General features: G+C 44.1%; 1 protein-coding gene across 1 annotated transcript in view; it reads right to left on the bottom strand.

Annotated features, from left to right (window-relative positions):
• Window positions 1-12,520: 12,520 nt before the first annotated feature.
• PXDC1 (PX domain containing 1) overlaps window positions 12,521-24,649 on the bottom strand; it is an 82,385-nt gene continuing 70,256 nt past the window's right edge. The window contains exons 4-5 of the mRNA XM_063450546.1: window positions 19,621-19,732; window positions 12,521-13,522 (exon numbers count right to left, since the gene is read on the bottom strand). Coding sequence (XP_063306616.1) covers window positions 13,405-13,522; window positions 19,621-19,732 — 230 coding nt within the window. The 3' untranslated portion in view covers window positions 12,521-13,404. The remainder of the gene's footprint in view (window positions 13,523-19,620; window positions 19,733-24,649) is intronic.

Genomic DNA, 24,649 nt, shown 5'->3' with positions numbered 1-24,649 from the left:
CCCTCAGCACTCCAAAAGGTAAGGAGGCTGGGGGGATTAAATTAAAAAAAAAATGTGTTACTGTGTGTGTTAGTGTGTGTTTTACTGTGAGTGTTAGTTTGTGTGTTAGTGTTACTGTGAGTGTTAGTGTGTGTGTTACTGTGAGTGTTAGCGTGTGTTAGTGTTACTGTGTGTTAGTGTGTGTTTTACTGTGAGTGTTAGTGTGTGTGTTAGTGTTACTGTGAGTGTTAGTGTGTGTTAGTGTTAGTGTGTGTGTTACTGTGAGTGTTAATGAGTGTGTGTGTGTGTTACTGTGAGTGTTAGTGAGTGTGTGTGTTACTGTGAGTGTTACTGTGAGTGTTAGTGTGTGTGTTAGTGTTACTGTGAGTGTTAGTGTGTGTCAGTGTGAGTGTCAGTGAGTGTGTCTGCTAGTGAGTGTCAGTGAGTGTGTTACTGTGTGCGTCTGTTACTGAGTGTTTGTATTAGTGAGTCTGTTTGATGTCTGTTAGTGAGTGTGTGTTTTGTAAGTGAGTGTGTATGTATGTCTGTCGCTGAGTGTGTCTGTCAGTAAATGTGTGTGTCTGTTAGCTAGTGTGTATGCGTGTGTTAGCTAGTGTGTATGCGTTTGTTCGTGAGAGTGTGTATGTGTGTGTCTTCAGCACTTACCTTTCTCCAGCGCCGGACTCTCTTGGCGCTGGGGATCCCTCCGCCTCTGAGCTCCGAATGCGCATGCACAGCAAGAGCCATGCACGCATTCAAACCGCCCATAGGAAAGCATTACTCAATGCTTTTCTATGGACGTTCAGTGTCTGAAAATCGCGGAAGCTCCTCTAGCGGCTGTCAGTGAGACAGCCACTAGAGGCTGGATTAACCCTCAGTGAAACATAGCAGTTTCTCTGAAACTGCTATGCTTTCAGCTGCAGGGTTAAAACTAGAGGGACCTGACACCCAGACCACTTCATTGAGCTGATGTGATCTGGGTGTCTGTAGTGGTCCTTTAAGTGTGTGTGCATCTGCATGCACTGGTGTACATACTGGGGTCGCAGCCCTGCAACCCCTGCGACCAGGTGCCCGCCGCCATGTGTTGCGGCCCCGGCCCGCGCAGAGTAAGCGTGCGGGGGGGCCCACGGATCAATTTTCGCACCGGGGCCCCATAGGTCATGTGTACGCCACTGCGTCCCAATATGGCCACTCCATCCCTGGAAGAAGTGATACAGCTGCTGGCGGCTTACCAGGAGTCTCGTGGCTCGCTGGATCAAGTACTGGCTGGGGTGCAGCAGGCTGCAGGAGCTCATCAAGACCGGCGGGAGGAGGAGGAAACATCACTGAGTGGACAGAGGGCCAGACGATCCAGGCCTTCGTCGCATTTGTCCCCAAGTCCCGTGCGCATGAGTGGAAGGAGGAGCGCCCAGCGGTTGGAGGACGGGAGCGGTGGATCCAGGCAGCTCCCTGATCGAAGATCGGTGAGCCAGAGGCAGCAGAGAGTCAGGAGAGCCAGGGAGGTAATGGAGGAATCCGGAGTCCAAGATTGCGCAATCCGTGCGCTTCTCTTCCGGCGCAGGAGGGAGTGATGTCATCACGCATGCATCCTATGGTGCGTGCAACGCCGGCTGACATCAGGACGCACGGCAAGTCCAGAATGCCGCAGCACACAAGCACGCGGATGGCCCAGGTCAGTGCAAGGAGACCCAGAACAGTGCAGAAGCATCCCAGGACAGCTCGAAAAGGACCGCAGACGGGAACCCCATTCCCGCCTTATTTGTGGAACCTGGTTTCAGACATCTGAGCCGCTTGATACGGGGGTCCTTGTCGGAGTCTTCGTGGAAAGCTTATACTGCGCTATGGGGCCGCTGGTAGGCCATGGGTAGGGGCCGTGATGTTTCATCCGAGGCCAGTAGATTGTCCATTACCCTGTCCCTATTAGAGTCGTGTTCGGCCGGTAGTTCAGCCGAACAGTGCTTGTCTGCTCTCTCTTTTTTGTTTTGTTTCGTAGGATGGGCGGATGTCAGTAAGGCGTTTTGCATTTCACGCATTTTAAAAGGTTGGAAAAAGAGACGGGCCCCGACAAGCGGCGACCTATTTCGGGGGCTCTGCTGCTGCGGTTGTTGGAAGTCCTTCTGGAGGTATGTAGCTCTACTTATGAGGTTCTTTTATTTCAGGTAGCATTTTCGTTATGTTTTTTCGGGGCTCTTTGGATTGAGGAGCTGGTAGCCCCTAGGGCGAGCTCCGAGGCAGCGTTGCGGGTTTCCAACGTCTTGGTATCCACTTGGGGCATGCTCCTGGTGATTTGACGCTCAAAGACGGATCAGGTGAGAACATGACCGCGGGGTACGGATCGGCCTGATGGGGGGTCAGCAAGGAACAGAAAGGTGCAGCAAGGAGCTGGAAGGGACAGAAGAAGCACAAATGTAAAGTAGGAAAAGGAGCAGAAAGGAACATAAATTAGTAGGAATGGTCTGCAAGGAGCAGAAAGGGGCAGCAAGAAGCACAAAGGTAAAGGAGCAGAAATAATCAGAAAGAGCACAATGGTAAAGTAGGAGAAAGGGCAGCAAGGAGCAGAAAGGCGCAGCAAGGAGCACAAAGGTAAAGGAGCAGAAAGAACCAGAAGGAGCACAAAGGTAAAGTAGGAGAAGGAGCAGAAAGGAGAAGGAACAAAAATGAGCAGGAAGGGTCAGCAAGGAGCAGGAAGGGTCAGCAAGGAGCCGGAAGGGTCTACAAGGAGCAGGAAGGGACAGAAGGAGCACAAAGGTAAAGGATCAGAAAGAATCAGAAGTTGCACAAAGGTAAAGTAGGAGAAGGGGCAGAAAGGAGCAGAAAGGGGCGGCAAGGGTCAACAAGGAGCAGGAAGGGTCAGCAAGGAGCACAAAGGTAAAAGAGCAGAAATAATCATAAGTTGCACAAAGGTAAAGTAGGAGAAGGAGCAGCAAGGGTCAGCAAGGAGCAGGAAGGGACCGAAGGAGCACAGAGGTAAAAGAGCAAAAAGAATCAGAAGTTAAAGTACAAAGGTAAAGTAGTAGAAGGAGCAGAAATGGACAGAAGTAGCACAAAGGTAAAGAAGGAGAATGCGCAGAAAGGGTCAGCAAGGAGCTGGAAGGGGCAGAAGGAGCACAAAGGTAAAGTAGAAGGAGCATAAAGGAACAGAATGAGCAGGAAGTGTCTGCAATTAGCAGGAAGGGTCAGCAAGGAGCAGGAAGGGTCAGAAGGGAGCAAAAGTAGCAGAAAGGGATCATAAAGAGGAAGTAGCAGGACAACGCAAAAGAAGCTGAAAGGTGAAGGAGCCAAGGAGAAGGGAAGACAGTGTCAGAAAAAAGACTGTGTCAAATGAAGGAGAAGAAAAGACTATTGGAACAGGAAGGACAAGTGAAGTGATCCTTCATTCTGGACACCACATCATAAGACTTTGGTCTCTTGGCCTGGCAGGAAAACTTTGGACCTTCTCATCTCCCCAGGTAAAAAATATATCAGTGTTAATGTGTTCACTTTTATTTACAGAGTGTCAGGAAGCACAGAGTGCCACTGGTAGGGGTGCCGCAGATTAGTCAGCTGGCACTCTAAGCCAATCACTAAATCCCCAGTCATAAAAAAGTTAAACATTTTTTATGAACCAGAAACTAGTGATTGGCTTAGAGCATCAGCTGACAACTCTAGCCAAACAGCAGTACCCATGCCTGACGTCAATCTGCACTTCCTGACATTCCGTTTCAGAAGCCGAATACCAGAAGCAACCTGGAGATCTGGAGCAGGAGAAAGCTTTTTGGTTTGAACCATGTGAGAGCGGTTTAACCCCTTAACCCCCAGGGGCCTCCTGGCATCATAGCATTTACATTTAAATGAAGTTGTTATTAAGGGGGACTGGAATATAGAGGACACTGACCAAGGTACTTATCTCTCCCCACTAGCCTATTTGAGCTCAAAAAGGCCAGTGGACAGGTGCAAATAGACCGGTGCCTACTTTGCCTAGGAAATCAGGCGTTGCAAGAACCGCAAAGGAGCTCTTAAAGTGCTACGCACCCAATATTAATGCAGACCACAACCAGCCCCCATGGGACCTCAAGTGGAAGTCGAACTCTCTCACATAAACACACACATACCACTCAAACAACTCCACACAAAACATTCAGTCACTACTCACAATACTCAACAAGCACCCAGTGGCACACTTCGAAACCCCCCAAAACACAAGATCTCAGCCTCCCCCACACACAACACTCACAGAACAGAGTCTAGGACTCTAGAAGGGAGCCCTAGTCTGGCATTATGACTATGGCCCCAGACAACCTTAATTCAGCTCTGTTAGAATGGTTATTCACTAAAGCATGAATTCAAAGCAAATTAAAAATTTAGGCAAACCACTATTTTTACTGCTTGGCTGACAATAATATCTACTCACAAAGATAACGATCATTTGTAGATTAGCCACTTGGTGGTAAATCATAGAAAAGCATGCTATGTAAGCTATCACAATAGTTACCACATGTTGGTGTAAGAAAAGCTCACCCTGCACATGTACACTTCATTCTGGGAATGGCTTTAGTAGGAGATGCCAACAGTGTATATTATGTATTAAAATGTGACTTTATAGGTGTCAGGGCCTGAATGGTGGAAGGACACATCTTAAGCAAGCTCCTTTACTATTATACTAAACAAAGTGTTTTGCAACCTCACCATGCTCATTTTTGAACTATTTCCAAAGAGTTCTGTCTCCTAGACCAGTGCTCCCCAACCTTTTTATCGCCGCGGACCGGTAAACGCTTGATAATTTTTCCGTGGCCCGCTTGTTTTGATTTAATAAGACAAAAAAAAAAAAACAGTCACATATATTAAAAAAACACGCAGACACATACATAGTCAGAAAATCACAAACACTGTCACATAAAGACATAGACTCAAAATTGTGTGTATGTGTGTGTCAGCGGTGCAGTGTGTATGTGAGGGTGGCAGTGTGTGTGAGAGTTGCAGTGTGTGTGTGTTTGGGGCGGTGTGTGTATGGGGGCAGTGTTTGTGGGGCAGTGTGTGTAGTGTGTGTATGGGGGCAGTGTGTGTAGTGTGTGTATGGGGGCAGTGTTTGTGGGGTAGTGTGTGTATGGGGCAATGTGTGTAGTGTGTGTATGGGGCAGTGTGTGTATGGGGCAGTGTTTGTGGAGCAGTGTGTGCAGTGTGTCTATGGGGGCAGTGTTTGCGGGGCAGTGTGTGTAGTGTGTGTATGGGGGCAGTGTTTGTGGGGCAGTGTGTGTAGTGTGTTTATGGGGCAATGTGTGTAGTGTGTGTATGGGGCAGTGTTTGTGGGGCAGTGTGTGTAGTGTGTGTATGGGGCAGTGTTTGTGGGGCAGTGTGTGTATGGGGGGTAAGGAGGGTAGGGAGGCTTTTTTTTTATTTATTTAATTAATTAAACTTATATTACATAGTTACATAGTTAGATAGCTGAAAAGAGACTTGCGTCCATCAAGTTCAGCCTTCCTCACACCTGTTCTTTGCTGTTGATCCAAAAGAGAAAAAACAAAAACAAAAAAAAACCCCAGTTTGAAGCACAATTTTGCAACAAGCTAGGACAAAAAATTCCTTATTGACCCCAGAATGGCAGTCAGATTTATCCTTGAATCAAGCAGTTATTACCCTACATTGAAAGATTATATCCTTGAATATTCTGTCTTTGCAAGTATGCATCTAGTAGCTGTTTGAACATCTGTATGGACTCTGATAAAACCACTTCTTCAGGCAGAGAATTCCACATCCTGATTGTTCTTACAGTAAAAAAACCTTTCCTTTGCCTTAGACGAAATCTTCTTTCTTCCAGTCTAAACGCATGGCCTCGTGTCCTATGTAAAGTCCGGTTTGTGAATAGATTTCCACACAATGGTTTGTATTGGCCCCGAATATATTTGTATAATGTTATCATATCCCCTCTCAGGCGACGTTTTTCTAAACTAAATAGGTTTAAATTTGTTAACCTTTCTTCATAGCTGATATGTTCCATTCCTTTTATTAATTTTGTAGCCCGCCTCTGCACTTTTTCTAGTGCCATGATATCCTTCTTTAGAACAGGTGCCCAAAATTGCACAGCATATTCAATATGTGGTCTTACCAGTGATTTATAGAGAGGCAAAATGATATTCTCGTCCCGAGAATGAATGCCCTTTTTCATGCATGACAATACCTTACTGGCCTTGGCCACTGCTGATTGACATTGCACATTGTTGCATAGTTTGTTGTCTATAACAATTCCCAAGTCCTTTTCGTGTGTTGTTATCCCTAATTCGCTTCCATTAAGGGTATACGTTGCTTGTGTATTCTTTACGCCGAAGTGCATAACTTTGCATTTTTCAACATTAAATTTCATCTGCCATTTGAGTGCCCAGTCCTCCAGTCTATCTAAATCCTTCTGCAGCAAAGTAATATCTTGCTCACATTGTATTATTTTACAAAGTTTTGTGTCATCTGCAAACACTGAAACATGACTTTCAATGCTGTCTTCAAGATCATTTATAAAAATGTTAAATAGAAGGGGTCCCAGAACAGACCCCTGAGGGACACCACTTGCCACCTCTGTCCAGCTTGAAAATTTACCATTAACGACAACTCTTTGTATTCTGTTTTTAAGCCAATGTTCTACCCAAGAACAAGCATTTTCATCGAGACCGATTTCCTTGAGTTTGAACACTAATCTTTTGTGTGGAACTGTATCAAATGCCTTGGCAAAATCCAAATAGATCACATCCACTGCAACACCCTGATCTATACTTCTACTTACTTCTTCGTAGAACGCAATCAAGTTAGTTTGACATGACCTGTGCTTCATAAAACCGTGCTGATTTTTGCTGATAACCATATTCTTCTCATGTCCCCCTCCCTCCTCTCCCCCCTCTTACCTTTACTGTGAGGAGGGGGGACATTTCTTAGTCCCTGGTGGTCCGGTGGGGATTCCCTGGTGGTCCGGTGGTGGTGAGATGAACTCTAGCCCAGTTACAGGGCTAGAGTTCACTCTCGCGAGATTTGGAGCGTTGCCGTGGTTACCGCGGCAACGCTCCAAATCTCGCGAGAGGAGGACCCGGAGGAGCTGCAGGTAAGAGCTCCCGGGTCCTCTCTCATTCCCTCCGCTGCCGGCTGTCAGCACAGTGCCTGCAGACCGGGGAGGGAGATCTCTGATCTCCCCTCCGGTCCGCAGGCACATTGCAGGGCTGGCACTTGGGCAATGCCAGCCCTGCATTAGCCGGCAGGCTCGCACACCCCTGGGCGGCCCGGTACCGTTTGATCCACGGACCGGTACCGGTCCACGGCCCGGGAGTTGGGGAACACTGTCCTAGACCATCTGTCACACTAAGCAGCGGTCACTAACTTTTTGAAAGCTTCCTTACCTTACATGACACTAGTGGCCTAGCACGCACTGGAAGGAAAAGGCAGCCGATCTCCCAGCCCGGAGGGGCCTAGAAGCAACAATTCATGAATCAGTGCCTGTGACAAACTCCCCTTTTTAAGGGAATTTGCCATGAGTTTTTCGAGGGTCCTGCTTGCCAGCTTCCTATCATGGGACTATGGGCCCTGTGATAACCCATGTTCAAAAGTACTGTTTCTGCCCCATTGGACTTTTAACTGGAACAGATTGTCCAGTGTTTTGCCGTCGAGTGTATGGAACTGTTTTGGGCATGGGACCATGTGCACGGTGGGGCAAAAATAAGACTTCCTGAATCCCTGAACCGATTTGGGTGATTTTTGGATATGTTGTTCAGCCAGGTCGGGGCTATCAGGGGATGTGTTGTATTTTGGGGTACTTTTTGGGGTTTGTAAAAATGTATGTTTTTTTCTGCTAAAGTTAATTGAGTTAGGCAGCAGAGAGGCAGCAGAGAGTCAGGAGAGCCAGGGAGGTAATGGAGGAATCCGGAGTCCAAGATTGCGCAATCCGTGCGCTTCTCTTCCGGCGCAGGAGGGAGTGATGTCATCACGCATGCATCCTATGGTGCGTGCAACGCCGGCTGACATCAGGACGCACGGCAAGTCCAGAATGCCGCAGCACACAAGCACGCGGATGGCCCAGGTCAGTGCAAGGAGACCCAGAACAGTGCAGAAGCATCCCAGGACAGCTCGAAAAGGACCGCAGACGGGAACCCCATTCCCGCCTTATTTGTGGAACCTGGTTTCAGACATCTGAGCCGCTTGATACGGGGGTCCTTGTCGGAGTCTTCGTGGAAAGCTTATACTGCGCTATGGGGCCGCTGGTGGGCCATGGGTAGGGGCCGTGATGTTTCATCCGAGGCCAGTAGATTGTCCATTACCCTGTCCCTATTAGAGTCGTGTTCGGCCGGTAGTTCAGCCGAACAGTGCTTGTCTGCTCTCTCTTTTTTGTTTTGTTTCGTAGGATGGGCGGATGTCAGTAAGGCGTTTTGCATTTCACGCATTTTAAAAGGTTGGAAAAAGAGACGGGCCCCGACAAGCGGCGACCTATTTCGGGGGCTCTGCTGCTGCGGTTGTTGGAAGTCCTTCTGGAGGTATGTAGCTCTACTTATGAGGTTCTTTTATTTCAGGTAGCATTTTCGTTATGTTTTTTCGGGGCTCTTTGGATTGAGGAGCTGGTAGCCCCTAGGGCGAGCTCCGAGGCAGCGTTGCGGGTTTCCAACGTCTTGGTATCCACTTGGGGCATGCTCCTGGTGATTTGACGCTCAAAGACGGATCAGGTGAGAACATGACCGCGGGGTACGGATCGGCCTGATGGGGGGTCAGCAAGGAACAGAAAGGTGCAGCAAGGAGCTGGAAGGGACAGAAGAAGCACAAATGTAAAGTAGGAAAAGGAGCAGAAAGGAACATAAATTAGTAGGAATGGTCTGCAAGGAGCAGAAAGGGGCAGCAAGAAGCACAAAGGTAAAGGAGCAGAAAGAGCACAATGGTAAAGTAGGAGAAAGGGCAGCAAGGAGCAGAAAGGCGCAGCAAGGAGCACAAAGGTAAAGGAGCAGAAAGAACCAGAAGGAGCACAAAGGTAAAGTAGGAGAAGGAGCAGAAAGGAGAAGGAACAAAAATGAGCAGGAAGGGTCAGCAAGGAGCAGGAAGGGTCAGCAAGGAGCCGGAAGGGTCTACAAGGAGCAGGAAGGGACAGAAGGAGCACAAAGGTAAAGGATCAGAAAGAATCAGAAGTTGCACAAAGGTAAAGTAGGAGAAGGGGCAGAAAGGAGCAGAAAGGGGCGGCAAGGGTCAACAAGGAGCAGGAAGGGTCAGCAAGGAGCACAAAGGTAAAAGAGCAGAAATAATCATAAGTTGCACAAAGGTAAAGTAGGAGAAGGAGCAGCAAGGGTCAGCAAGGAGCAGGAAGGGACCGAAGGAGCACAGAGGTAAAAGAGCAAAAAGAATCAGAAGTTAAAGTACAAAGGTAAAGTAGTAGAAGGAGCAGAAATGGACAGAAGTAGCACAAAGGTAAAGAAGGAGAATGCGCAGAAAGGGTCAGCAAGGAGCTGGAAGGGGCAGAAGGAGCACAAAGGTAAAGTAGAAGGAGCATAAAGGAACAGAATGAGCAGGAAGTGTCTGCAATTAGCAGGAAGGGTCAGCAAGGAGCAGGAAGGGTCAGAAGGGAGCAAAAGTAGCAGAAAGGGATCATAAAGAGGAAGTAGCAGGACAACGCAAAAGAAGCTGAAAGGTGAAGGAGCCAAGGAGAAGGGAAGACAGTGTCAGAAAAAAGACTGTGTCAAATGAAGGAGAAGAAAAGACTATTGGAACAGGAAGGACAAGTGAAGTGATCCTTCATTCTGGACACCACATCATAAGACTTTGGTCTCTTGGCCTGGCAGGAAAACTTTGGACCTTCTCATCTCCCCAGGTAAAAAATATATCAGTGTTAATGTGTTCACTTTTATTTACAGAGTGTCAGGAAGCACAGAGTGCCACTGGTAGGGGTGCCGCAGATTGGTCAGCTGGCACTCTAAGCCAATCACTAAATCCCCAGTCATAAAAAAGTTAAACATTTTTTATGAACCAGAAACTAGTGATTGGCTTAGAGCATCAGCTGACAACTCTAGCCAAACAGCAGTACCCATGCCTGACGTCAATCTGCACTTCCTGACATTCCATTTCAGAAGCCGAATACCAGAAGCAACCTGGAGATCTGGAGCAGGAGAAAGCTTTTTGGTTTGAACCATGTGAGAGCGGTTTAACCCCTTAACCCCCAGGGGCCTCCTGGCATCATAGCATTTAGCAAGGGCTTATTCAAGGGCTGATCTCCCCTCCGGTCCGCAGGCACATTGCAGGGCTGGCACTTGGGCAATGCCAGCCCTGCATTAGCCGGCAGGCTCGCACACCCCTGGGCGGCCCGGTACCGTTTGATCCACGGACCGGTACCGGTCCACGGCCCGGGGGTTGGGGAACACTGTCCTAGACCATCTGTCACACTAAGCAGCGGTCACTAACTTTTTGAAAGCTTCCTTACCTTACATGACACTAGTGGCCTAGCACGCACTGGAAGGAAAAGGCAGCCGATCTCCCAGCCCGGAGGGGCCTAGAAGCAACAATTCATGAATCAGTGCCTGTGACAAACTCCCCTTTTTAAGGGAATTTGCCATGAGTTTTTCGAGGGTCCTGCTTGCCAGCCTCCTATCATGGGACTATGGGCCCTGTGATAACCCATGTTCAAAAGTACTGTTTCTGCCCCATTGGACTTTTAACTGGAACAGATTGTCCAGTGTTTTGCCGTCGAGTGTATGGAACTGTTTTGGGCATGGGACCATGTGCACGGTGGGGCAAAAATAAGACTTCCTGAATCCCTGAACCGATTTGGGTGATTTTTGGATATGTTGTTCAGCCAGGTCGGGGCTATCAGGGGATGTGTTGTATTTTGGGGTACTTTTTGGGGTTTGTAAAAATGTATGTTTTTTTCTGCTAAAGTTAATTGAGTTATCCCATTGTCTTTGTTAATTGTATCACAGGCAGAGGGGAGGGTTTGTGTACAGTAACTGGGAGTGTTCAAATGTAATTTGCATTGTGCATTTCATGTCCTGTGCTCCACAAGGTCCACGTGGCCCGTGTGGGGAAATACTGTATAAAAGAAGCAGCTGTACCATTAAACCTTCAGTTCTACTTCACCCTCAATCTAGAGTCCTGTCTCTTATTGGGGGAATCTGCTACAAGGGATTGCTATGCTCCTCATACACGATCTTAGTGCTTATTCAAGGGAGTAACAGCTTGTTCCTGTTCCTGCTTCACTCTCTGGGGAAAGAGAGGTTCACCCACTGGAACCTGTAGCCTTGTCATAGATCCAGGGTGGGTAGGAGACGGCGAGACCCCAACCAAGCTGCAGCAGTTTGTGGGGTCTGCAGTCCTTATGGTGTCAAGTGGAGTGCTTGGAGCCCTCGGGAAGCACTAGGTGCGTCTGTCAACGGAGGTACCCAGTCGGGGTGCCAGGCGATCCATAACAGTGCCCCGTTCCCCCCCAGGACCGGTGGTGGTGATCCCAGTCCACCCCCTCCTTAGCTGGAACACGGGGTGAAGTCATCAACATGGCGATAAACGCATGTTCCCCCACTACCAACAACGAGCAACGTGGTATCCTGGCCAGGATCGACAGTCTCTTTATCAACTTTTGGCAGAAACTGGAATGCAGGCTGTGCCAGCCGACCCCTAAGCCTCTGAGTAGCCACTCTCCTCGAAAGCCGAATCCAGATGCCAAATGGGAGTCCTCATCTCACGCAGCGAACCAGACTTCAGTATGGAGACAGATCAAGCACCACGAGGACAAGGTGATACGATGGCGGGAACAGACACAATCCAGGCTCGAGCCACCTATAGTGCCGGACAGATTGTGTGGAGACCCATTCGCGGTATATGTGGTGAACCGACAGATCCAATTCGGGCTTGGTGGGCTGAAGCTTGTCCCTCCAGTGCAGTACTGTGTTTTGCCCATGCAGGGTGTAGACTGACCGGGGCCCTAGAATTGAGCTATCTTGAGATCCTGGATACTCTCCTCTCTCTATGAATAACATGGGGTGGGTGGCTGCTGGGTTTATAGTAGCCATGGGATTTAGCTAAGCTTTGAGCACTCTTTCCCTGCGTTGTTCGCCATTATATACTCACTGTTTAGCATTACCTGTTGTTTATTTTCCTTTGAGCATTTAGTCAACGTGGTGGGGGGGGCTCCTTGTGAAGACCTGCTGTGTACACTCTTCGTGTCTAAAAATCTCTATGGTTAACAGTAAATTGACATGCATGCATATCCGAACTATTATATACTATAAAATGTGCAGAAACTTCCCCGTGGGCTGTCGGCACCTGGGGCCGGGCAGAAAGCTGTCTGTGCTGGTGGCCGCAGGGGTAGTTGAGCTGTCTCTGCTCTGCACCCCAGCACGCAGCTTAATGAGACCGGGGCCAGAATATGACGTCATATTCCGGCCCTGGTCTCGTTAAGTAGCGCACGAGGGTGGGGGGGCGATCACCTCTTAGCCTAATGGGAACGTCTTTCCTGCTGGGAAAAAGTACAGTGACGCTGTTATTCCTGTAGAACTCGAGCTCTGTTTGATCTATATGTGGACATTTATAAACAGATATGTTAAACAAGAACAACATCAGAAAAAAATTGATATTAAATATTTTTAATGTGAGTAATACTTTCTCATTTCATTAAAATAAATTTCAAAATGTATGGTATAAAAGAATTTAGGATTTTCAATAATTTACTATTATTTACATTCGACGGTAGTTCCTGTTAGTATACATAGCTCAGAACCGAGATTGTACAGCTAAATCATTACGGGTTTGAGGGAAAACACCCACCCAAAAATATTTTATAAAATCTACTGTAGCAATGGCTTTAAGGTTAATATTGCACTTTGGGTGGGAGTTTGTCAAGATGAAGACCATTTATATAGGCCTTGGTTCTTTACTGACTCCACGTACATTGTGCATGTCCTTAAACATACTGAAGTCCATTATATACACTATTACAAACAAAAATACTCTTTTTCTTTGCGACTCATATACCTCTTCATTACACATTCATAGGGCAGGAGACTGTATCACATAACACAAAAATGTCCAGATAAGATTGAAAAAGCATTTGCTTTGATTGCATTGGCTCTTTTCTCACATTCTTAAAATGTTCCTGCTTTTTTTTAGTTCAGCATATTTTTTTGTGTGGTAAAAAATAAAAATCTGAAGGTAGGGATTTGGATGTTTACTGCTGGAACTTGCGCTTTTTTGAATATGTAAATGTATTTATTTTTCTTCATTACAATCATGCACTAATTGTGCATGAGTCTATAGGCATGCAGTAAGACGCCAGATGAAGGTGATGGCGTTGAATCTTCTTGCTCACATACAGATACGCTGTCTGCATCTGTGCGGCTTCTAATCAGTGTGCTAGTTACAAACAGGCGTGTTTTTAGTTGAAAAGGCCACAAGAACAGCAGCACTCAAGAGGCTTCACTGAGAAGGTAAAGTGTAACGCACACTCTGATAGCTTCAGTCTAAGATGTCTGTTTCAAAAGGAACCAGGTGATAATAGGACAAGTTTGTAACATAAGCTGTTGGATCATCCACATCTTCAGGCTCCGGAGGAAAGGCAGTTCCATTTCCAAATCTGTGGATAAACATAAATCATAAAGTTCGATAGAAGAACAGTAACATCTAATAGATTGCAACTTAAATAAACAGAAATTCAAATAAAGAAAGAGTATAGATTTAACACAAACCTTTCCAAGCACAGAAAATGTCCATGATTGGACAATTTTCAATGTCAAGTTTAAAGGTTTACTCCAATTCTCTGCCATTTAAGAGTTAAAATGCCACCCCCGCACACTTTATGAACAGACTAAATTGTTTGGCTTCTCTTATTACACAGAATTTCTTGCTCCTGCTCTGTTATTTTGCAGCCACCTGTAAATGATTAAGGCTCCATTACCAGAGCAGGAGATAAAACATTTCTGAAGTAAACATACTGTGCTGTAAGATCTGATTAGAAATTAATATTTTTTTTTTCATCGAGGCTGTGTGAGGTGTGGCTAGGGCTGTAAAAAGGAAACAAATGTGATTTAACTCCTAAATGGTAGAGAACAATGCAGTGAGATTGCAGAGTTATGATCTATACACCAAAATTGCTCCACTAAAATTGCTTTGGTGCTTACAGTATACCTTTAAAACACTGGAGAAAGTAAAAAATATTGTAAAGAGTAAGGTAAGGTTTCAGTGTGAGATAGCTAGAATGTTTAGATATAAATTATAAAGACTGAATTTTAACTACACCAGAATATAATACAATGTAGTACTATGTCTAAGGGACAAGAAGATTTTTGACACAATGTAGCAATGGGCATATTTTGCAGTCCATCCATCCATTGGGTAACAGTATCCCTTTCTCGTATTGTCTTCCGAGATTTCAGAAGTGTTTTAACCCACAGTTTTGTTTTTTACTTTTATAGTAAGTTTATCAAAGTTATGTTCTAACTATAATGTACAATGTATGACAGCATTAAAGGGTTACTCCAAGCACCATGACCACTTCAGTAAATTGAAGTGCTTATGGTCCCTAGAATCTGTATATGCAGTTTTTCACTTTGAAGCGCTGCCTGTATGGAGCTAAACCCCTCTTAAGTCAGTGGTGCAACTAAAGCTCTGGCAGCATTATAAGGGTGTCATGAGCCAGTTCTAGGCTCTCTAATATCAATTATGTGCAACTGATGCTGTCAGCCAGTGAATAATGACAGCCATGGCTTCCTGCTTGCGCAGGTTTGCAGAAGTTAAAACCATGTCATTTGACTATCAGGGAACATTGGAGCTTAGTGGGGACCTAGGTAATGTTTAGCAATGGTTTGTCCCATTACCAGGGAACTGTTCCAGGAATCTCCTGGCATCATAAACGACTACAGCAGGCTGTAGTGGTTATAATACTTGGAGTAAATCTTTAATGTTATTGTGCCGAATTTATATATTTTCCTTGAGCATCCTAAAATTGGGAGTTTCAGATCATGCAGGCCCTCCAACAGTCCCAGTTTCTGCAGGACAATACCATATTTTACACTTTGAAATCAGTTTGAATGTCTAACAGTTCACAGTGAATAACCCTATGTGAATATGTAAGCTAAGGGTGAGGGACTAGGAGGCCTCGCCATAAGGGGGACAGTAAATGTTGGGCTGATTATGACAGCACACGATGTGTGAACAACAGGAACCCATTTACTAAACAGTGACTGGCAGATCCCTGACAACTACCTTGCAACAGATACCTAATCGGCCCAGTTAGATATAATCATCACCTAACACTATGTTGTACTATATTTTAAACCAATTTCCAAGCAAACACAACTCAGTGTTCTAGTTATTACTCCCCAGTATTATACAGTGAAGTAACTCGCCAATCATTAATCATTCTGTGGAATCTAGCTATCAAAGTATTTATAAAAGCACTCTGCTGTTCAACAAGGCAATAATGAATGGAAACCTATGCCTCGTTTCCACTGAGCGGTATGGTTCAGGTCGGTACAGTCTGGTAGGCTATTTTGAGTGTTTCCATTATGAAAGTGGCCCATACAACCGAACCAAACCGCACCATTACTGGGCCCCCTTTAGATGTAGGTCCATAGGAAATGGTACGGTACGGTTAGGGAGGAGCTACTGGCATCACACTATACAATCCATTGATTGGCGGACAGGAAAACATCAATGCTCACGACAAATGATACGCCAGGCTTTTGGTCTAAACCCCACATGCCCCCTGGCCCCTCGCTCACCTGAATAGGCTGGACCATTCTAATCCTTCCGAACCGCACCGACCCGAACTATACCGCTCAGTGGAAACGAGACACTATTGAATTGGCAACAGTAAAATGTACTCCATCAAATTAAAAAGTCATGTTAATGCGGAAATAAAAATGGTGCTACAAAATTTGTGTGCAGTTTTTGCTAGAGCCTTACAGTCTTCATTTAAATGGGGATGGCTATGGAGTCAGATGAAGGATTAGAGACCCAATTATGAACGAATATGATACATACTTAAGACACTGTCCATTAAAAACAGTAAACCTCAAATAGTATAACTGCTACACTATTAACTCTGTTAGAAATAGAATAGTTCCAGTGGATGAGATCGCCTAAATAGGTAACCACCAAAATGCATGAAGATATAACCTGGCAATATCTATACATTTGCTATAAATGGCTAGTACTCTAAATTGTACGCTCAATCAAGTAAGTTCTTAATCAATTTGTTATCTATTGTACCTGTAACCAGTTGTAATTGTCCTATTTATTGTTATATTTTCCCTTTTATAATATTGTAAAGTGCTGTGGAATAAGTTGGGGCCATATAAATGCCAATGATAATAATAGTGCAATGTTTATGTAGATGACATGGTAGCGTATTAAAATGCTACCATGTAAATTTTTGATGACAAGTGCACTTAAGACCAGTCCTGTATAATACACTGTCTGTCACCATCTAAATTGCCCAGACCTCTCCTGCTAAGATTTCCGAGCTGCAATCTTTTCTCTGCAATCTGTGTTAATCGTCACCTTGACATTTACAGCTGAAACCTACTAAGATATTTCTGAACACGTTCTCACATGAAGGGATTTGCATCAAAGCTCCACAAGCAGAACAGTGAACAAAGCTAAGGTTGCCTGCTGCCGATAAGATTACATTCTTACAGGTGGACTGTGGCAATCCGTACTGATCCCTTAGAAGACCTCTCTATGATGTGTCTCATTACACTGCATTCGGTTAACCCCTCTATTTGTCATCTTTGAGTTATTTTCCTCCATGCTTCCTGTCTTCAAATCATCTGTGCTCCTCTGATTTTGTAAACATACTTTGGAAGTAAATACACTGCACTAAAAATAGATCTAGTCTGCCATGAGACAGATCGGGTTCTTTTCAAATTGTATGTAATTAAAGAGTGATCTATTTATTAAACTGTGTGTTGTGGGAATTAAAAGCAAAATGCAAAATGTGTTACAAATATTTTCACCTTGTTTATAGTGGGCTAAATTCTTTAAAGGACCACTATAGGCACCCAGACCACTTCAGCTTAATGAAGTGGTCTGGGTGCCTGGTCCAGCAAGGGTTAACCATTTTTTCTATAAACATAGCAGTTTCAGAGAAACTGCTATGTTTATAAATGGGTTAATCCAGCCTCTAGTGGCTGTGTCATTGACAGCCGCTAGAGGGCTTGCGTGCTTCTCACTGTGAAAATCAGTGAGAAGACTCAAGCGTCCATAGGAAAGCATTGCATTCAGCCGAGGAGGCAGAGAGGAGGAGGAGAGCTCCCCGCCCGGCGCTGGCCAAAGGTAAGTTTAACCCCTTCGTCTCCATCCAGCCCGGCGGGAGGGGGACCCTGAGGGTGGGGGCACCCTCAGGGCACTCTAGTGGTCCTTTAACTATTTAGTAAATACATCCCAGTGTTTACCTAAATGCAGTTACAAAATAATATATTATTAACATAAAAAACTGCTATTGTGATGTTTCACCGGCGCTCGATGTCCTTATGTAGAGCGTGAGTACACCCAGTGTCATTTAAAGGACTCAGGGTCCGTTAGAATAAAATAAATAGGCCACAAAACAAGAAAGAATACAAATGTTTACACAGGTCAGACGATGAACTGAAATAATAAATATAACAACAGTAAATTGTTGAATAACAGTTATCATCTTAGTAATTGATCCAATACTTTTGCTTTGTCAAACTACAAATATTCTCCAAGGTTGAAACATAAAAAGTAAAAAAATCATTCCCCTGATTAGGTAAACAGCTTGCTTGGAGAATGGAATAAGGTGCAGAGTGTATTTGGCACCAGGATTACTTGATCAAATGATTTTATTTTGGCCCATGTGCCAAGTAATAACTCCTCTACTACGACACTATCCTCTTTTATCTAAGCATCTGTGGAGACGGTACTCACTGTCAATCACCTTAAAATCAACAGTGACCATAGTTACATAGCTGAAAAGAGACTTGCGTCCATCAAGTTCAGCCTTCCTCACATATGTTTTTGCTGTTCTGGCAGGGAGGTGCGGAGAATTCAAAGTTTTCAACTTGCATCACAACATTTACTCTAGCTATTGAATATACATCAGTATACAGCTCACAAAGCATATTAACATGGGTTTGGACATACTTGTCTGTATTTACTACTTACGCTTTATGCCTACTACACGTATCGATAATGTTTTAATGTTTTGTAACCACATTATGCATTAAAGGAACACTATAGTGCCAGGAATACAGATATGCATTCCTGACACTATAGTGCTAAAATCACCATCTAGCCCCCCTACTGCCTCCCCCCTAAATATAGCAAAATAGCAGAGCCAGCAAAAGCCAAACACAGCCCTGGCCAATCAGCATCTCCTCGCAGAGATGCATTGAATCAATGCATCTCTCTGAAGAAAGATCAGTGTCTCCATGCAGTGTCTCCTTAGCTTGGATCATCAAAATCTCATGCGCATATGCTGCAAAACGCAGCACTATACTAATTGGATGGATGGCGGAAGCACCTCTAGTGGCTGTCACTAGAGGCATTTAAACCCTGCAATATAAACATTGCCATTCTTGCAAAAACGGAAATGTTTTTTGCATTGTGGGATTAAAATGAGAGGGACATGGCAACCAGACCACTTCTTTGAGATGAGGTGGGGTGGGTGCCTTTAAAGGTGATCAGTGAAATTTACTAAGATGACTTGCATGCTGGCTTCCAAGTGTAAATATGTTTACAGCCAGTGTACGAGCTAAGAAAGCACAACGCGTATGACGTGACAGATGTAAGGCTGTAAATTATAGCTACAAACAGTGATTATGGGCTCTGGGATGGAAAATAATTTAAAGGGATCCTGTATATATAGACACATTATGTAGCAGTACTTACCCTCTCCAGGGGCCGGCCGGGGTCCTCTCTTCTCGCCGCGCGCGGTCCTGCTCCTGCACGAGCCGCGCGCGGCTCATCCAACGACGAGATCAGGAAGGCGGGCAGTGACCGCGAGAAGCGGTCACGTGTCCCGCCTGACACTAAGAGCGCGCAGCGCGTCTTGGGCGCACTCTTAAAGGGACAGTGGGAGACAAAATTAGAATCAGTCTCCCATTGGCCCCTGTCATGCCACGTTCCCCATACACTCACGTTTTGGGGGCGTGGATATAACAGGGCCAATCAAAGTGAACATTAGGGTATTTATACTCACCTGTTTCCTTTGCACCTTGCCCTATCGTGGTTTCTGTTCAGTTCCCTTTAGTGCTTGTTTCGTTTAGTTGGTTTTTTGGTGCTTGACCTTGGCTTTGTTCCTGACTCCGTTCTCTCTTTATCCTTGCTTGTTTATCCGCCGAGAATGCTTTCCTATGGACTGCCTGAATGCGCGTGCGGCTCCTGCCGTGCATGCGCATTCAGCCGATGACGACGATATGGAGGAGGAGGAGAGTTCCCCGCCCAGTGCTGGAAAAAGAGGTACATTTAACCCCTTTCACCTCCTAGAGCCCGGCAGGAGGGAGGCCCTGAGGGTGGAGGCACCCTCAGGGCACTATAGTACTAGGAAAACTAGTATGTTTTCCTGGCACTATAGTGGTCCTTTAATTGGTTAAATTTGTGCAGATATGTCAGATGCAAAGTTAGAGGTAAGAGGTTAGCACAATAGGATGATAGGCTAGAAGGGGGACAAAGACAAAACCTTTGTAATGCATTGAAATTTAAGATACTCACAAGTGATCTGTCGAATCTACATCCAAATCCGGATCTTTCACGTGAGGAAGGCTGTGGTCAATAACGATCGTCTCTGTGTTTGCTAAACAAAAGCCATTGGAACGCATGATTTCTGAATTAAAAAAAAACAAAATAACATTATAATAAATAAGCATGCTATTCAATGCATCTATGTAATATATGTATGTATGTTATATTTTGTACTTCCAAGCAGTGTACGCAAAAGTATTTTGGGTACATGAACTTGTCACATATCATCTTAAACTTGTTTTCCAATCAATCAATAATGTTAATTAAACACATTATTTTAATGTTGTCTTTATTAACCCCTAAAGACCAATGATTGCATTTCTACCAGCACTACAAGATTTAGCTGGATCGTCTCACTTTGAGACCCCTGATCTGCTGTTCTGCTTTTTCTCTTTAATTTCTTACTTCTGTTGACATCAAAGAACAGTCCCCACTAAGAAGTGAACAAGGCAATTCCATGGAATGTCTGATCATACACTAGCAATTCAGCAGTGCTCTTTGCACATGGGTAGACTTGGCTGGGATGATACACACTGAGATGACACACTCTTTTATGGCTAAGCTTGCCACCAGTTCCTATTCACCTCCGTCACCCTTATATCTAAGTATTGGGTGCTATGATTGTCTATCCAATCATTATACACTAAAGGCCAACATTGTGGAAACCTTTTTTAAAAAAAATTGTATTTGTAAGCTGTGATGTCTCATAACAGTCTTTTTTAGGATAATTCCATACAATTACAAAACATTAGAAAGTTTATTCCTTGCACAATCCATTGCAACAACTGTGTTAAATTGTCTTTATTTTATCAAATGTTATAGCCAAATAACCAGAAACAAAGAAAACATAACTGACCTGTGTAATATGAGTGTATATACTATATATAATAAAATTGACCAATGAGACTCATTGTTTTGAGAGCCAATCAGGTATTATTATGACACAGCACGGAACCAATGAGGTGTTAGTATGAGTCGTCTCAACTACAGAGCTAATAATCGGCTCCTGTTTAGTAGTGTAAGTATCATCAAGTTGGCCACAGATTTTTGTAGTTGTTGTTGTTTTCCGATTTGTTGGCAATCTGTTTTTCTATTCTTTGATAACTTAGTAAGCTGTGTAACTAGGTAAGATGACAAACACATTGAAAAGAGTCTTTGCTTCAAGAAGGCTACACTTATGAAAAAAAAAAATAAGAAACATAGGTAAAAACCAAATTAAAGGAGGCATTTCTAAACTGTGCAAGTAGTATCTGCAGAGTCAGTAAACTCAAAACCAAACTAGTAAAGGCAGGAAAAGATGCAAAAAGCATATAGTGACAGAAGAGTTAAAAAATGTGTTTAACCCCTTAAGGACCAAACTTCTGGAATAAAAGGGAATCATGACGTGTCACACACGTCATGTGTCCTTAAGGGGTTAAGTGACATAAGAAAACCATCTAAGTCAATTAAAAATGTATTGTCTCAGTAGGGTTTGGAGATCGGTGCTTGCACTGTTAGATGCAAACTCAAAGACTTTCATTTAAAATCTAGAGTGCCAAGGAAAAAGCCATTTCAATCTCCCGAACAAAGAAGGAAGAGATAAGAATTGGCTAAAAAAACATGTTAATGGTCTGATAAGCAATGGAAGAGTCATCTGGAGTGATGAGACCTGAATATCAATAACTTGTAGTGATTGAATAAATTATGTAAAACACAGAATTTAGATATTTGCTGCCTGAATGCATTGGAGTTACCATGAAGCATCTTCTTATTAGTATGAGCTAGGGCTTAATGACAGCAAATGGTGTTGACAGATTTTGTGTAATTGATGGTACTGTAAATAGTAAGAAAAAAATATCATCATAGAGTCAAAACAGCAGCCTTTACAGCCTGCTGTAGTGGTTATGGTACCAGGAATGCCCTGCCACCCTCCAAGTGTTAAGTACCACAACAAGAGGACATAGTCTTAAATTAGAGGGACAAAGGTTTACAAATAATATCAGGAAGTATTACTTTACTGAGAGGGTAGTGGATGCATGGTAGAAGTGGTAGAAGTTAACACAGTGAAGGAGTATAAGCATGGGTGGGATAGGTATAAGGCTATCCTAGCTATAAGATAAGGCCAGGGACTAATGAAAATATTTAGAAAATCAGGCAGACTAAATGGGTCGAATGGTTCTTATCTGCCGTCACATTATATGTTTCTGTGTGTTGCCTCCAATCCCTTTTTTTTTTTTCGCTGTACATTTGTCCAGACCAGATTCCTTTTGGGTTGAGCACTTTGTACTTTTATGTTGTCACCTCCAAAGAAGAAATTGAAGTAGAGGGGCCACTCTCTACTTCATATGCTTGTTTGGAGCTGACAACATTAAAGCATACCGTATATACTCGAGTATAAGCCGAGTTTTTCAGCACATTTTTTGTGCTGAAAAACCCCAACTCGGCTTATACTCGAGTCAGAGTCTGTATTATGGCAATTTGCATTGCCATAATACAGACTGGGGGGAGAGGGGTGCTGGCAGAGCTGTACTTACCTTTCCTGCAGCTCCTGTCAGCTCTCTCCTCCTCCGTGCCGTCCGTTCAGCACCTCGGTCAGCTCCCAGTGTAAGTCTTGCGAGAGCCGCGGCTCTCGCGAGACTTACACTGGGAGCTGACAGAGGGAGCTGCACAGACCGCGCGGAGGAGGAGAGAGCTGACAGGAGCTGCAGGAAAGGTAAGTACAGCTCTGCCAGCACCCCTCTCCCCCCACTGAACTACCAATGACACTGGACCACCAGGGAAGGAGCCCCCCTCCCTGGCCAGCTAGCAAGCAGGGAGGGGGGACGGAAAAAAAGATAATTAAAAAAATAATAATTAATAATAATTAAATAATAAATAATAATAATAATAAAAATAATAATATAATAAAAATAAAAAAATGATATTTAATAATATATCAAATGCCCACCCCCACCAACACATACACAAACACACACTGCATCACACACTGCATCACACACTCACACTTCATTCATATACACACACTGCACTCACACACACTGCACTCACACACACACTGCATTCATTATATACACACACTGGAAATAAATATTCAATTAATATATACGCACACACACTGCACTCACACACACACACTGCACTCACACTGCACTCATACTCACACACACACTGCACTCATACACACTGCACTCATACACACTACACTCATACACACTACACTCATACACACTACACTCATACACACACACTGCATTCATTATATACACACACTGAAAATAAATATTCAATTAATATATACGCACACACACACTGCACTCATACACACACTGCACTCATACACACACTGCACTCATACACACACTGCACTCATACACACACTGCACTCATACACACACGCACTGCACTCATACACACACGCACTGCACTCATACACACACGCACTGCACTCATACACACACGCACTGCACTCACACGCACTGCACTCATACACGCACTGCACTCATACACACGCACTGCACTCATACACACGCACACTGCATTCATACGCACACACTGCATTCATTATATACACACACTGTAAATAAATATTCAATTAATATAATTTTTTGAGGATCTAATTTTATTTAGAAATTTACCAGTAGCTGCTGCATTTCCCACCCTAGTCTTATACTCGAGTCAATACGTTTTCCCAGTTTTTTGGGGTAAAATTAGGGGCCTCGGCTTATATTCGGGTCGGCTTATACTCGAGTATATACGGTACATTTGAGGAGAGTTCTTGGATAACAGTGTCACTTTACTAATATTTATCGGATATAGAGTGGATATATTATCTGCATTGCCATTTTATATAAAACCACTGTCACTTTAATTATTTAGTTATGGCACTTTTTTTTCTGAACTGCATTTTTGCTCACATAGATTTAGAATATGACATAAATGTACAAAGCACTATAGTGGATTAATTGAATGCACTTCAGTTTCATAAATATGTATTTATCACTGGCACTATATAATTAGTAAGAACTGTAGTTAAAATGTTTGTCTCCCATGGTAAAATTAGTGTAGGACCTACTGATATTGGAGTACTGTGACGTAGTGGTGGGCTTAACATAGTATGACCAATTGGTGCAACTAAATCCCCATTATGTTTACTTATGAAAGGTGATTTTAACCCCTTAACGACGAGTGACGGACGAGGTCCGTCACTCAGGGGATTGCCTTAACGACAAGTGACGGACCTCGTCAGTCACCCGTTAAAATTAACCCCAGATCGCTGCAATCGCGGCGATCGTGGGGTTAATGGTGCTCCGGTCTGCCTCTGCATTAGAGGCAGACCGGGAGCACCGGATCCGGCTGTCCCAGTACATGTGCCCGCTCTGACAGCATGCCAGAGCGGGCACATGTGCTCTCTATACTCACCTCCGCCTCCCTGCACTTCCGGGTTCAGTGTGAAGTGCAGGGAGACGGATCAGTGTTGATCCTGCCCCCTGGTGACAAAACAATAAAGTTGAATTAAAATCCCACCCCCCTTTTACCCATTTTAATAAAAAATTAACCCCTTCCCTGCCAATTGATCACTGACTACAGTGATCAATTGGCAGGGATTACATTTTACTATGATCTGATTTTTTTTTAACCCCTGAGGGTTAATTATTATTTTGTTTAACCCTCAGGGGTTAAATTTATTTTATTAATTAATTTAAATATTTTAAAGTTATAAATTTAGCTAGCTGGGGAGGGTGGAAGTTAGTGGGGAATTGGGGGATTTAGTATTAGGCTAACTAGGGGTTAACGTTAAAAAAAGTTTAAAAATAAGCTTTAAAAAGTTAACAAATTAAGTTAAAAAAAAGTTTTAATAACGTTTACCCAGTCCAAATAAAAATTAACCCCTTCCCTGCCAGTCGATCACTGCCTACAGTGATCAAAATACAGATCACAGTATTATACTGTGATCTAATTGACGATTAACTTTTATTTATTTTTTAACCCTCAGGGGTTAAATTAAATATTTTGCTAGCTG

The sequence above is a fragment of the Pelobates fuscus genome, chromosome 4 (genome assembly GCF_036172605.1).
Source record: "Pelobates fuscus isolate aPelFus1 chromosome 4, aPelFus1.pri, whole genome shotgun sequence".
NCBI lineage: Eukaryota > Metazoa > Chordata > Amphibia > Anura > Pelobatidae > Pelobates > Pelobates fuscus.
This window is presented reverse-complemented; position numbering and strand designations above follow the sequence as displayed.